Below are 15,329 nucleotides of genomic sequence, written 5' to 3'. Positions count from 1 at the left end.
TGTTTGCGTGGTAGAGTAAAGGTGGTGGACGCGTACGTGGAGAACTTGTTTGCACAGCAATCGCCGACATAGTGTAGCTGAGGCGGAATAAGGGGAACCAGCCCACGATGTAAAACCCCCTAAAAACCATCCACAGACTGGCCGGCTCACCGGACCTCGACACAAATCCACTGGGCGTATTCGTGCCGGGGACCGGCGCTCCTTCCCGCTCGGGAAGTCGTGCGTGAGACCACACGGCCAACCCGGCGGGCTAGAAGAACATTATGTGATAGACTTAAAACTTTAGGGAAAAACAAAGAGGTGACCATAAAATAGGAAATAGTAGGTTATTCTTGGAGAGCATTCATCGATGAACAGGAAACCGTATTGTACAATCACGTTGAAATTTTTAGTTAGTTAACTTACGCCTTTGAGTACAAAGGAATTGTTAAATGTAGTGTACAAATAAACAGAGTAGTTAAATATAAATCATCAGTTGAACGAGGCAAAAATAAAGCGGTTAAGACTTTTGCTATAGTTTTATGAAAGGCATGAAGACATAAGTTTGAGGAGAGATGAATCCATGAGATTGTAGTGAGCAGCAGGTTTCAGAAAGGAACACGTTGATAGCTTCTTTGAAAGACCAAGGTGAGCTGGTGGACGACTTCATGTCAAAAACCACTTGAGATCCAATTATAATTGTTTTCAACGAAATGGCTTTTTCACAGATTACAGTTATAGGTCCGATGCAATCCTGCAAAAACTTAATCAACATGAAAAGGTGGAAAAAACGAATTTGTATTCTTATGACATTAGAGTTTTAAAATTGTGTTAAGTAATATGTCGTAGTACTGTTTGGTCTGAAGAATATTTAAATACATCCTTCAGATAATACTATAATTTCGAAATAGCTTACTTGTCCAACACGATCCGACCTTCCCCTAGTTCCTTACATAGACTTACGTTCCTTGGATAACTTTAAAGATTATTCATAATGACGTGGATGAAGTAATTTTACATTGGTATTACACATCAATATGTAAATGTGGCTACATGCTGAACATTTACAACTTTTTTCTACATTTATATTACATAAACTGAAGTTCTTCTTCAGGTAAAAAGGTGCTGTCAAAGATAAAAGTTTATAGTATGTTTTCTTATCATTGAGTAACCGATGAAAAATTTTGATGGTAACATTGTGCAAACCTTTTTATACTAAAGGCAACCTTAATGTGGAAAAACGAATGTTAGTTTTTCTTTTTATATTGTAACTGTGTGCATAATTGGTCCTTTTGAACTTCATGAGGGAAAAATACACTGTGAAGCAGCAGTCAAAATGCCTAATTTCTTAATCAGATGTCCACAACACTTTGTTTCAGCAATGAAAACTTCAAACTTTCTCGTTACAGATTAGTTTCCCCAGTACACAATTCCATATGACAGTACATGTCGATACCTAAAAATTTTGAAGTTTCCATCGTGTGTATTTATTATTTCCGCACCATGTGTTACATTTGTCATTAGTGTAGTACCTTTCTGTGTGTAAAACTGCTTTCAGAAAGAAAGAAATGTTGTATTACTTATTGAATGCCCCTCATAAAACTAACATGGGTCAGAGTTCGTGTTGTGTATTAATGACATCAGTGACCTTGCAGACAGTATTACTAGTAATCGCAGACTTCTCGCAGATGATGCAGGTATCTTCAACGAAGTAGAGTCTGAATTTAGCTGCACTAAAATTTATTCAGGGCTAGATGAGCTTTCGAAGTTGTGCAGAAAGTTCAGAAATTTAAAATTATGCACTTCATAAAATGAAAAAACATAGTGTCATTTGAACATAATATCAGCCAGTAACAGGTGGAATCGGTAAAGTCATACACTTAGTAGGGACATGATATGGAACAGTCACGTAATCTCGTTCATGGGTAAAGAAGGTAGAAAACTTCAGTTGTAAGATGGCAGAATAAATGAAGGTCAGATTCGCACCTTACATGAGAGCTTTATACATCACAACGGGAAGGTGAAGATGACACTGAACTTAATTCGGCGGTTACGAGCAAATTTGCCTATCAGTATGTAATGCAAAACAGGGATGACACTCAATCGGCGGTAATTAACACACCGTTCCTATGTAATGCATGACTTTGAACAGAAGGTGCAACAAGCAGCGAGAGACGTTTTAGTTTGGAATTTCAGAGGGGCGAGCAGAGGCAAGGCTGCGCTACAGGGGGTACCAAGGAAACCACTTAAGGGGCTCCGGAAAGGCTCAAAATCATGAAAAGTTCAATTTTAACTTTTTTGCGTTTTCTGAATCTGCAGACTATTACCTTTTAATAGATATATAATTTATTCAATTCCGAAGACTACAACTATTTTTAAATTTTCTTTGAAATGTGTTCTAAATGGGCGTGACCCACTGTGGCGCTGTTAAACTGCTGTCAAATGGTGTTATTATTAACGTCCGTGTTCATCAGGTACATTTTAGTGATGTGAGATAAAGTATGTGTTGTGGCTAACCTGTGATGGTTCAATATACACTCCTGGAAATGGAAAAAAGAACACATTGACACCGGTGTGTCAGACCCACCATACTTGCTCCGGACACTGCGAGAGGGCTGTACAAGCAATGATCACACGCACGGCACAGCGGACACACCAGGAACCGCGGTGTTGGCCGTCGAATGGCGCTAGCTGCGCAGCATTTGTGCACCACCGCCGTCAGTGTCAGCCAGTTTGCCGTGGCATACGGAGCTCCATCGCAGTCTTTAACACTGGTAGCATGCCGCGACAGCGTGGACGTGAACCGTATGTGCAGTTGACGGACTTTGAGCGAGGGCGTATAATGGGCATGCGGGAAGCCGGGTGGACGTACCGCCGAATTGCTCAACACGTGGGGCGTGAGGTCTCCACAGTACATCGATGTTGTCGCCAGTGGTCGGCGGAAGGTGCACGTGCCCGTCGACCTGGGACCGGGCCGCAGCGACGCACGGATGCACGCCAAGACCGTAGGATCCTACGCAGTGCCGTAGGGGACCGCACCGCCACTTCCCAGCAAATTAGGGACACTGTTGCTCCTGGGGTATCGGCGAGGACCATTCGCAACCGTCTCCATGAAGCTGGGCTACGGTCCCGCACACCTTTAGGCCGTCTTCCGCTCACGCCCCAACATCGTGCAGCCCGCCTCCAGTGGTGTCGCGACAGGCGTGAATGGAGGGACGAATGGAGACGTGTCGTCTTCAGCGATGAGAGTCGCTTCTGCCTTGGTGCCAATGATGGTCGTATGCGTGTTTGGCGCCGTGCAGGTGAGCGCCACAATCAGGACTGCATACGACCGAGGCACACAGGGCCAACACCCGGCATCATGGTGTGGGGAGCGATCTCCTACACTGGCCGTACACCACTGGTAATCGTCGAGGGGACACTGAATAGTGCACGGTACATCCAAACCGTCATCGAACCCATCGTTCTACCATTCCTAGACCGGCAAGGGAACTTGCTGTTCCAACAGGACAATGCACGTCCGCATGTATCCCGTGCCACCCAACGTGCTCTAGAAGGTGTATGTCAACTACCCTGGCCAGCAAGATCTCCGGATCTGTCCCCCATTGAGCATGTTTGGGACTGGATGAAGCGTCGTCTCACGCGGTCTGCACGTCCAGCACGAACGCTGGTCCAACTGAGGCGCCAGGTGGAAATGGCATGGCAAGCCGTTCCACAGGACTACATCCAGCATCACTACGATCGTCTCCATGGGAGAATAGCAGCCTGCATTGCTCGAAAGGTGGATATACACTGTACTAGTGCCGACATTGTGCATGCTCTGTTGCCTGTGTCTATGTGCCTGTGGTTCTGTCAGTGTCATCATGTGATGTATCTGACCCCAGGAATGTGTCAATAAAGTTTCCCCTTCCTGGGACAATGAATTCACGGTGTTCTTATTTCAATTTCCAGGAGTGTATATCGCTGGTGTGATTGTCGATTGTTTCATGTTTATTTACTCTGTCGTTATCTCGAAAATATTCGTAATTAATTCTGTTTCTTGAGTCTCTGTTTTGTTGAAGTATAATAATGAGTAAAAGTAAAGTTATTAGAAATCCTCTGAAGGCTTTTAAGTAAAAGGAGAAATGTTGGAAAGCCAAAGGTATGTGTTATTACTGTAAACAATAAAGACAATGAAAATCCCCAACATAGCTTGTGTCCCAAAGAAGAAGACAGTTGGTGTAAATATAACAAAGGATTGCTAACTGGTGAAGTGTACACTCATAAGCATAGTCTGCCTCATGCAATAATGGAGGTGATAAAACCTATTTTCAGAGACTTAGCAGCACCTGAACTGTTGAAAAAGTGTATTCACGGAAAAACTCAAAACCCCAATGAAAGTGTAAATAGTGTTATATGGTCGAGAATCCCCAAGACTGTATTTGTTGGAATAGAAACACTTCACTTTTGTGTGTATGATGCTGTTGCGACTTTCAATGATGGCAACATTGTAAGGTGCAAGGTATTTAGAAATATGGGAATGAAGATAGGTTCTAACATGGTACGAGCGATGCTTGCTTTAGACAAGGAACGCCTTCGGGCTGCAGACAGGGCCGTAAAGAGTCTAGAAATACAAGCAAGTGTAAACAGGAGGAGGAACAAGAGGAAGCTGGAGGATGAGTTTGCAGAGGATGAAGATAATCCATCCTATGGACCTGGAATGCACTAAAAAGTTAATCCAATCTTTGTCGCTCGATTCCCAAAACTTTTATTTTCTCATACTAATTACATGTTTTCTAAGGATCTTCCAAACATATTTGTTTCAAACTTTCAGTAAATGTTACACAGTACCTTCTGCATGATTTAACACAGCCTTTTTCCAAAAAAACTGTATATTTTTGAATATATAAATAAAAACAATTGAAAAAAAATCATCTTTAATAACTGAACTAAAATTTTGTAAAATCCCTGTGTTAAGTTGTAGCGCATATTCCAATAAATAATCTGTAAAAAGTTCAACTTCCTACCTCAAATACTTTGTGAGGAAAGATGTAATTTATAAGCGTTATTTTAACATTGCAAGTATAGGGCGTTCCGGAGCCCCTTAAAGGGGAGTCCCAGGTGGAAGGTCAACGACCGACCAGGTGACTCAGATAGGGAGAGCGAATATAACGGCCATCTGAGGAAGGACAGGAAAGAAAGCTTTTAGAAAACTGCGTTTCTGAATTCCAAATGGATACGAAACAAGACCAGTGACACATTATCGATCATGCGTCCAGCGAGTGCTACACATGTGAGAGAGTCAATGTATGCATTTACACATCTGGAATGGGCACAAAACGTCCGATAGGCGGAAACGCGCTAGGAAGGACAAAAGAGCCAGAGTTTATACGCAATTTAATGGTAGGGACCTTGTGATTGGTAGAGAGAGTTCCCACAAAATAAGAGGAACACTTCTATTGGTCGAAAAAAGCCTTGAAGTGAAGAACGAAAGAACCCAGGTAGGGAGACAGTTCAGCTATGAGCAAGACAAGACGGAAATTTTCGTGGACTCTTCTCTGAACTGGCATCAAGTGCAGAACGGAGCTCGTAACGCTCTGTGTGATGCAGAGAAGAAATTTGGGTGAACACTGCGTTCACAGCAGCTGACATACAGCTAGAAATTAGCTGTAGCATCGTTTAGCTCCAACTGCGGAGAAACGAAACAGCCGGTTAGTTAATTGTTCTTGCGAGAACTGAGAGGACATTCTAATATGCATGCTGCTCCAGCCATGTGCGTGTATATCGCCACATCCTAAGATCTCTCGCACGACGAGAAACATAGGGAAAGTTACTGCTGGAAATTCAGCAAAGGTATAATTAGTTTTATAGGAATTTAAGAGGAAGAGAGCGACCTAGCAGACGACAGCACATCACAGCTTAAGGTGTAAACTTGTTGGTTCACCAGCATGCGTCCACTGTAAACTCGAGTGACCATGGGTAATATTTTGCTCAATTTGTCACGTAACTAACCATCCACCGTAGACTTGATTGTCATCCTAAAAATAGTACCGAACTTTGAACTAGAATCGGACGATTTTCGTAGTACTGACCAACATCATAACGTAAGTGTGGGAGAAATTTTGTAAAGAAACTTTTAGTTAAACTTTAATACTGTCGTGTTCAAGAAAATTTAACCTTCTGAAAGTTAATATATAATATTTTTGTGTTTAGGATTATTTCACTTTTTGATGCTGATGAGCTGCATTATCCTGACAACTGTTTTTTGTTGTCACATTGAAAACTGTGTAAAAGCGTGTATTTTTGTGCTAATATTGCGACATTAAACATGTCATTTCATCTTACACAGTTGTCTTCAATCCTAGAGTAAGTAAACGAAAAACATTGCAACTTACACGGTTTATTGGTAAAATGCTAGGGAAATGCAATCAGTCTACAAAGCAAATTGCTTACAAGTCACTTGTGCGAACCATCCTAGAATAATACTGAAGAGTGTGGTTGGTTGGTTGATTTGGGGTAGGGAACCAATCAGCGAGGTCGTCGGTCACATCGGATCAGGGAAGGAAGTCGGCCGTGCCCTTTGAATGGAACCATCCCAGCATTTGCCTAAAGCAATTTAGGAAAATCACGGAAAATGTAAATCAGGTTGGCCGGATACGGCTTTGAACTGTCTTTCACCTAAATGCGAGTCCATTGCCTTAACCATTGCGCCACCGCACTCGGTTAAGTGTGTGATATCTGCACCAAGTAGGACTGACGGGGGACAGAGAAGAGCGACACAAAAGGTCAAAGGTTTGTCTGACCCTTGGGAGAGCGTCACTGAAATGTTGAAAGAAAGAAATGAACTGGCAGACTTTTGAATGCATATGGAAACTGTCCCAAGAATGTCTCCTAAAAAAGTTTCAAGAACCGGTTTTAAATGATGACTAACAATATACTACAACCCCCTACACACCGCTCCCGTATTAACGGTGAGGATAAGATTAGATTAATTACAGCAGGCATGGTGGCATTTAAACAATCATTTTTCCCGCCCTCCATACGTTAATGAAACGGGGAAAAAGACCTAGTAACTGGTATAGTGGCTTGTAGCCTCTGTCACGCAGTTCACTGCATTTTTCAGTGTATCGATTTAGATGTATATGATGTAAAACAGTCTCCTAACGAGGAGCTTTACGATATGTGTTTCCTCTAATAGGTTATCTAAATCATTACATCTAGTTATGTGCCACTCAATGTATTTGTTGTAACTACTCCAGGTAGTGTTGTAGTATTTAGGATCAAATAATTCTAGTGTCAAATTATCCTGTACACCAGGTGACTAATATTTCTTTTGAATTTTTCCTGAATATCGTTCCAAGATCTAAACTCTTTTTAATGAATGGTTACCAATTCCGCCACGCCACCAATCAGGCAACTAAGTGCAAAATCTATTGTCTTAGATCTTTTCACCTCTTCAATACAGATCTAGAGACCACTTAAAAATAGCTCGGATGTACGTCACCATCTGGGTTGAATATAGGAATCCCTTTGATAAATTCTCCCTACTTCTAGGTGATGTTTCTCTTTTAAGTATCCAGAAAATTCTTTATTATATTTAACCTACCCTTTGCTTGTTTCTTCTTTTGTTTTCTTCAGTCATGTCTGGAGGTTTTGAAATTCCTCTGCATTTTTAACTAAAACTTCTGAAGGCTTACAGGTGAGTCAGTTCTCTCTTGTACGTTCTGCTCGACTAGGTCATTTATTTGTTCCATCAAACTAGTAAAAATATGTTGTGGACGAAGCATTACATTCGAATCCCTTGTCTGCTCTAATACGATCCATACTGATACTTGCTCATTAATGTTGTTAAATTCCTGCTCAGTTAGTTATTTTAATTGCTTCAAGTTCTTGTTCACATTTCTACACTGCTCATTCGCTTCATTTCATACTAGATTACACTTACTGCTCACATCTGTACCTGACTCCCTTTTTAAAGCAGTTGTAACTATCTACAATATCGAAATCTTAGTATTACTGTTATCTATCTTATTACTTGATTCATTTTTTAAATTCTTCACTAGAGGATTTAAATTCGCTTATTAATTAATTTTTTAATTCATCACTATAGTTTTTGAACTACGTTTTTTAAAATATTTCTTTTAAATTGCCCTCCTTGGTATGGGTAACGGCATGTGTAGAATAAATTATAATAAGTCTTCTTGCAGCACCAAATCGCGAACTTGTACTATCAATTAAAAAAAAGAAGAGCCACTCGTCGTTGAAATGCTCCAAGTTGAGTTACTCAAAAACCTACAGTCAAAATAATAGAAAAACAAATCGTCTATCACATATACAGCTCAACAGAGTAGTGTAGGAGAGCATAACCTTGTGGTGAAGTGCTGGTGTGAGAGTTGCTGTTTGTCTCACTGGATGACTCGAAAGCGTCGCCGAAGCTCGAACGACGATGGGTTGTAGCGAGGAGGCGTAGTACGCCGCTATCGCTGCGTCATAGCGAAATTGTTGTTTAACAGTCGGAGATCGTACCAACAGCCATCGTTGACCCTGCGTTGTAGTAAAAAATACTTAATTTTCGACTCCAAATGACTTCTTCTCTTCATTAACGAACAGAGCTTTTCTAATAGCAGTTACACTGCGAATTATTTGACGGCTGTGACACTCGGTTTCAAGGACAACAGCGTATTGTTGTAATTTCTTTTCGATCAGTTTCTTGAAAATCTTACTACTTGTCTCTAGCAGCAATATATTCGCGTCCTTCACTAGGGCGCCAAAACGGAGCGTTTAATTAATTTTTGTGTTTACTCCGTCTCGTATTGTATTCTCCTTGGGTGCCTATTTCATGAAACTAACTACTAATCGGACCACCTAGTTAAATCCGGGTTACTGTGCTTATGCTCCTGCTAGCGGACTTCTTCTCTTTTGCAGTGTCTTTAGTGCTAGAGGCTGAAAGAAGGCTGGAATCCTTCTTGCTTTTACGTATTGGCGAACAATGTTTCTTCTTTAAACACGTTCATATATATACAGCTAGACGAGTTTCGTTCTTTGTAGTTTTTTCGTTTGACGCTTATTTCGTGAGATATTTGGCCCGGTCACTATCAATGGAACACCCTATATATATATATATATATATATATATATATCCAGTTTTTTTTCGTGACATTTCACATCACTCATACTTTTCACTTACAAATAAATGATAAGTCATGGTTCCAACCAATGAATATTGTTGCTTATTGTGTAGGGTAAAATATGTCCCCTGAAGAGATTTCCAGGACTTGAGATCCAAACTGACGTATCAGACAATGGAATGAGCGATACAAATGGCCAGTCTCCTAGACTCCAGAAGTGGATCTGATCCAGGACCGAAGGTTGGCGACGTTGGCGTAGACGCCCGGGAAGTTCCCCAGACCGCAGCCAAGAACATAAGACAGAATGACAGGTTGTAAAACTTCTTCTGTTTTTGCTTCTATGACGTCACCGTTGTTATTGTGAGCGCGTTTTTACGCGGCGCAACATATCTCCAAGCCGCTACGTCGAAGAAGCCACACACAGCAGGTAGACATGCTAAACTCGTCGTCCCGTCTTGCAGATATGGTGCGCCCATGCTCTTTCCGTTACGTGTAAAAAAAATGTTCTCAGATAATGTGCTGTCGGAAACATAACTACAAACAAAATTGTTCATTAAATGCCACGTCCATCTTTCGTCGTTTACCCTAAAATTAAAAGTGATGTTATCTTATTCTGTGACTCGTCCTCCTGTCTCTCATATCACTGCATATCATATAGACTTAAATGTTGGCCGGAATTACTGATTCGTGACGTAACGTGCATGTTTTTGGCTTCTAATAAACTTTGTTAGTGATTTTGAACAGTCTTTGTAGTGTGCAACCACTGCACGATCTGTACTTGGTCCTGCCAAAAGATACACTTCCGTTTTCACTAGCACGCTGTCACACATTCAGAAGGATTTTACTGAAACAATAAAAAAAGTTCACGAAGTTTTTTATAAGCTGCGTGATACTATGACTTGTCTTTCCTCTCCAGAAGCAGCTACTGGTGCGGCGCCTCCGTCATCAGCAGCAACTGGGCCCTCTCGGCCGCCCACTGCGTGAAAGGCGCCTCCGTCAGCAGCATGCAGCTGCGGGCCGGCTCTTCGGTCAGGGGTAGCGGCGGCACCGTGCACAGTATTGCCAACTCTCACATGCACGAGAGTTACGGCGACAACGACGACTACGACATCGCCGTCTTGCAAGTGTCCAACGCCTTCAGCTTCGGACCCAACGTACAAGCCGTGGCCCTAGCCTCGTCAGAGCCCCCTGCCGGCACCTCCGCGACAGTGACCGGTTGGGGCGCGACGTCATCTGGGGACAATGGCGCCTCTATACTGCGGGCTGTCACCGTCCAGGTCATAGACCGCGACGCGTGCGACCGCTCGCTCGGCGGCATCACCAGCCGCATGATCTGTGCAGGAGTGAGCGGAGGCGGCAAGGACGCCTGCCAGGGAGACAGCGGCGGTCCTCTGGTGTCCGGCTCCACCCAGGTGGGCATCGTCTCCTTTGGCATCGGCTGCGGTCTGGGGAACTTCCCGGGCGTCTACGCCAACGTCGCCAACCTTCGGTCTTGGATCAGATCCACTTCTGGAGTCTAGGAGACTGGCCATTTGTGTTGCTCATTCCATTGTCTGATACGTCAGCTTGGATCTCAAGTCCTGGAAATCTCTTCAGGGGACATATTTTACCCTACACAATAAGCAACAATATTCATTGGTTGGAACCATGACTTATCATTTATTTGTAAGTGAAAAGTATGAGTGATGTGAAATGTCACGAAAAAAACTGGATCTACATTAAGGACCATTGCTTGTCCCAATCTGTTTGATGTTTTACCTTCGAAATCTTTGTAGTCACTACGTTCGACTGTTCGTGTACATTAATAAAATAGGTTTTTTTTTTCTTTTTAAAGACAAATCTCATCCTTGAAGACCGGGGAACGGCGAAGGAGCTGAAAGTACACTACTGGCCATTAAAATTGCTACACCACGAAGATGACGTGCTACAGACGAGAAATTTAACCGACAGGAAGAAGAGGCTGTGATATGAAAATGATTAGCTTTTCAGAAGATTCACACAAGGTTGGGGCCGGTGGCAACACCTAAAACGGCCTCGTATCACTAGCAGTCGAGATGACAGGCATCTTATCCGCATGGCTGTAAGGGATCGTGCAGCCACGTCTCGATCCCTGAGTCAACAGATGGGGACGTTTGCAAGACAACAACCATCTGCACGAACAGTTCGACAACATTTGCAGCAGCATGGACTATCAGCTCGGAGGCCATGGCTGCGGTTACCCTTGACGCTGCATGACAGACAGGAGCGCCTGCGATGGTGTACTCAACGACGAACCTGGGTGCACGAATGGCAAAACGTCATTTTTTCGGATGAATCCACGTTCTGTTTACAGCATCATGATGGTCGCATCCGTGTTTGGCGACATCGCGGTGAACGCACATTGGAAGCGTGTATTCGTCATCGCCATACTGGCGTATCACCCGGCGATATGGTATGGGGTGCCATTGGTTACACGTCTCGGTCACCTCTTGTTCGCATTGACGGCTCATTGAACAGTGGACGTTTCATTTCAGATGTGTTACGACCCGTGGCTCTACCCTTCATTCGATCCCTACGAATCCCTACATTTCAGCAGGATAATGCACGACCGCATGTGGCAGGTCCTGTACAGACATTTCTAGTTACAGAAAATGTTCGTCTGCTACCCTGGCCAACACATTCTCCAGATCTCTAACCAATTGATAACGTCTGATCAGTGGTGGCCGAGCAACTGGCTCGTCACAATTCACCAATAACTACTCTTGATGAACTGTGGTATCGTGTTGAATCTGCATGGGCAGCTGTACCTGTACACGCCATCCAAGCTCTGTTTGACTAAATGCCCAGGCGTATGAAGGCCTTTATTGCGGCCAGAGGTGGTTGTTCTGGGTACTGATTTCTCAGGATCTATGCGCCCAAATTGCGTGAAAACGTAATCACATGTCAATTCTAGTATAATATATTTGTCCAATGAATACTCGTTTATCATCTGCATTTCTTCTTGGTGTAGCAATTTTATTGGCCAGTAGTGTATTTGCAGGTTGTATGTATTTATTGTTCAGCTTAAAGTAACTGAAAACGTAAACAGAGATATTTTTTGTTAAAATCACTGAAGCAGTATGATTAAAATATAGCGAAATGATTAATAATGTGAAATTACTTAATAACGTTAGTACTGACGATGCAGGGTCCGTGCTACTGGAACCAGCAACAGTGGTGAATGAATCATGATGTCTCTGGTGATCATATTGGTTCCAGGCCGCTCAACGGTATGGTAAAAAATTCGAGTCGTATGGCACTGTTGGTTGGGAGACTTCGAAGGGCAGCTGCCTAGGTGGAATGCTTTTTCAAAAATGGCTCTGAGCACTATGGGATTTAACATCTGAGGTCATCAGTCCCCTAGAACTTAGAACTACTTAAACCCAACTAACCTAAGGACATCACACACATCCATGCCCGAGGCAGGATTCGAACCTGCGACCGTAGAGGTTGCGCTGTTCCAGAATGAAGCGCCTAGAACCGCTTGGCCACAGCGGCCGGCGGAATGCTTTTTCCTGTCCTTCGCATACACTTGCAACTTTGTTCGTTGCGAATATGGGCAACCTCAGCTGTATAATGGAATGACGACAACGAAAATTTGTGCCGGACAGTACTCGAACCAGGATTTCCCGCTTGTTGCGAGCGGTCGCCTTAACAATAGGCTATTTGAGCACGACACTCGGCCAGACCCAATCTTCCACATATCGTCAACTACATGCCTACAACCTATACTCGTACATTCGCTATGTATATTCCCGTACAGGGGAATATTTCAATTGAAAGTCGCTTGCACGGTGTTGTCGGATAGATACGATAATGTAGTGACTGTACGATGCAGTATCTCTTCGGACATGCTCTTGCATATAATATTGCACCTTCCTCCCGCGAACTGTGAAGGCCGCCTGTTGTAAGTTTATCTTCGAAGTGTAGGTGACTGTAATGGGTGCATGTAATGCGATCGGTGCCGGATTAAGTAAGCGCGGGGCCCGTAGCAAATTCTGACAAGGGGCCCTTGGTTTGATTAGGTCGTATGGTTTAGGATATAAAAGAAAACAGGATTGTTACAAACAAACTTTGTCGCGAGAAGATGTTTTTTTCTAAAATCATACAAGATTACAGTAGATTGGTTTTCATTCCGTAATAGTTTCAGCTGACAAAACCTTGTCAATGAATGGAGAACATGGAACTAAATAGTCTGCCGTTTCCGGAAGAAGATTGCTTGCTGGTTTAGAGTTGTCACAAGTCTAGCTTCCTCCGGATTTGTCTTCGCATTGGCCGCATCCAAGGCTGTCCATTGCGGGGTGGGACTGTCTGAGATAAGCCCGGACTTGTTTCTGTTGTCGGAGAAATTAGAATGATTGAAAACAACACATTAATAAACATTCTTTGCTAAAATTTTACTAAATGGTGACAGGTGTGTGCGTAGTTTCGTTCAACAGACATTAAAGAAAGCCAGTGCCACGCACACTTAACCCTGCAGTGGTCGCGTTCTAAAAAGAAACGTAAGTGGTCGTATGGATTACATATGTATGCCATTTTCTCAACTAAAAAAAAGAGGCCATCGAATTTTCAGATATTTTTATTGAGTGTGTTATGTGTTGCCCATAGTAATGTTTATTAAAAACTATCAACAAAAACTATACATATGGCCTCATATTTGAAAAAGCAACCAACTTTTCACAACAAGTCACAATTTTAAGAAAGATAGCATCATTGGCTTTGATTTACTTTCAAAAACACATATTTGTGTAAAACAAATATAATCATGATTTTCTGTACAAGAAATACAGACGATCTTGGAATGATAGGGGCAAACAAATTTTTTACACGCGTTACACATTTTTCTTGTACTTCTAGTTCCTGATCTTCCACAGTCGCAGCAGCGACCCACGGAACTATTCTGTGTCATTCCAAAGTCTTTGCCTTACTTTCCGAGAGAGGAATGCTTAGAATGACCTTTATTTTGAAGGACAGACTTCTTGGCAACATTTTCTTGTCTAATCTCCGCTGAGCGAGAGGTTTAATCGCAGACAAAGACAGGTCAATAAGAAAATCTCGACGTCGAATAACAGTGTAGTTTTGGTTCGCTGTATAAATGCAAAGTGCAGTCAGGTCACTAAGGTTCAGCAAATCATAAAATACAGTAAGAGGCCATCATCTTGAATTTCTGGATACATCCTAAAGCATTCACATCTTATCAACTAGATCCATACCATACTTTGTACGGTTGTAGTGCGTTATTATTTCTGGTTTCTGTTTAGATCCTGTATCAGGAGTGCTAGTTCTGCAAGGTTCGCAGGAGAGCTTCTGTAAAGTTTGGAAGGTAGGAGACGAGGCACTGGCAGAAGTAAAGCTGTGAGTACCGGCCGTGGCTCGTGCTTCGGTAGCTCAGATGGTAGAGCACTTGCCCGCGAAAGGCAAAGGTCCCGAGTTCGAGTCTCGGTCGGGCACACAGTTTTAATCTGCCAGGAAGTTTCATATCAGCGCACACTCCGCTGCAGAGTGAAAATCTCATTCTAGATCCTGTATCGCCGTAAATTTTTGTGTCATTGTGCATTGTTGACATCAAAATCACTAATTTGTAAGGTTTTGGCACTTAAGAAACCAATGTTCAAGGGCGTGGAAGCCAAATTTTGATGAATTTATTGGATTTCCTTTCGCCACAGGAAATTCCCTGGGCACTTCTCTTTTGTCCTCCTGTACAGTGGCAACCATGGTTGTTCTATTTTCAAACAGCTGCTTGGCAACATGGAGCGAATAGAACCAAGTGGCCATTGTTATATTGACGTTTCTGCCGAAGGCAGGACGTACGACTCTTATTACCACATCACTTCTTTTGTTACTCAAGTAATATGGCCCTTCCAGTTGTTTGCCTACATATAGTTCGAAGTTGAAAGTATAGGGGTAGTGAGCATTCATAAGCGCAAATACGTTCACTCCTTACTTAACGAGATTGCTGTGAATGTATTGCCCAAATGGACAGCGTACAATGAATGCCAAAAGTTGTTGGTCCGAAGTCATTTCAGCACTCGGAACAAAATACTGTTGAAAGTTTGTAAGGAACAGATCAAATATTTCGCATATTGAGGCCAGTTTATCAATTTTTGCACGCACTTCATGATCATTAATATCATCAAATCGCAAATCCTGATAAGAAATTTAAATTTTTTTCTCATACATAGTAAAATAAATTGCATCAATTCAAGTATGTTTTACGCTGTCAAA

The 15,329-nt window shown here is 42.6% G+C and overlaps 1 protein-coding gene across 1 annotated transcript in view; it reads left to right on the top strand.

The window, feature by feature from the left end:
• Nucleotides 1–10,818, top strand: part of LOC126263336 (trypsin alpha-like) — a 29,212-nt gene extending 18,394 nt beyond the window's left edge. Inside the window, exon 2 of the mRNA XM_049960424.1 lies at nucleotides 10,003–10,818. Coding sequence (XP_049816381.1) covers nucleotides 10,003–10,606 — 604 coding nt within the window. The 3' untranslated portion in view covers nucleotides 10,607–10,818. The remainder of the gene's footprint in view (nucleotides 1–10,002) is intronic.
• Nucleotides 10,819–15,329: the final 4,511 nt, after the last annotated feature.

This window comes from Schistocerca nitens, chromosome 6 (assembly GCF_023898315.1).
Source record: "Schistocerca nitens isolate TAMUIC-IGC-003100 chromosome 6, iqSchNite1.1, whole genome shotgun sequence".
NCBI lineage: Eukaryota > Metazoa > Arthropoda > Insecta > Orthoptera > Acrididae > Schistocerca > Schistocerca nitens.
The sequence above is the reverse complement of the archived record's forward strand: the minus strand, read 5'-3'. Positions and strand labels throughout refer to the sequence as shown.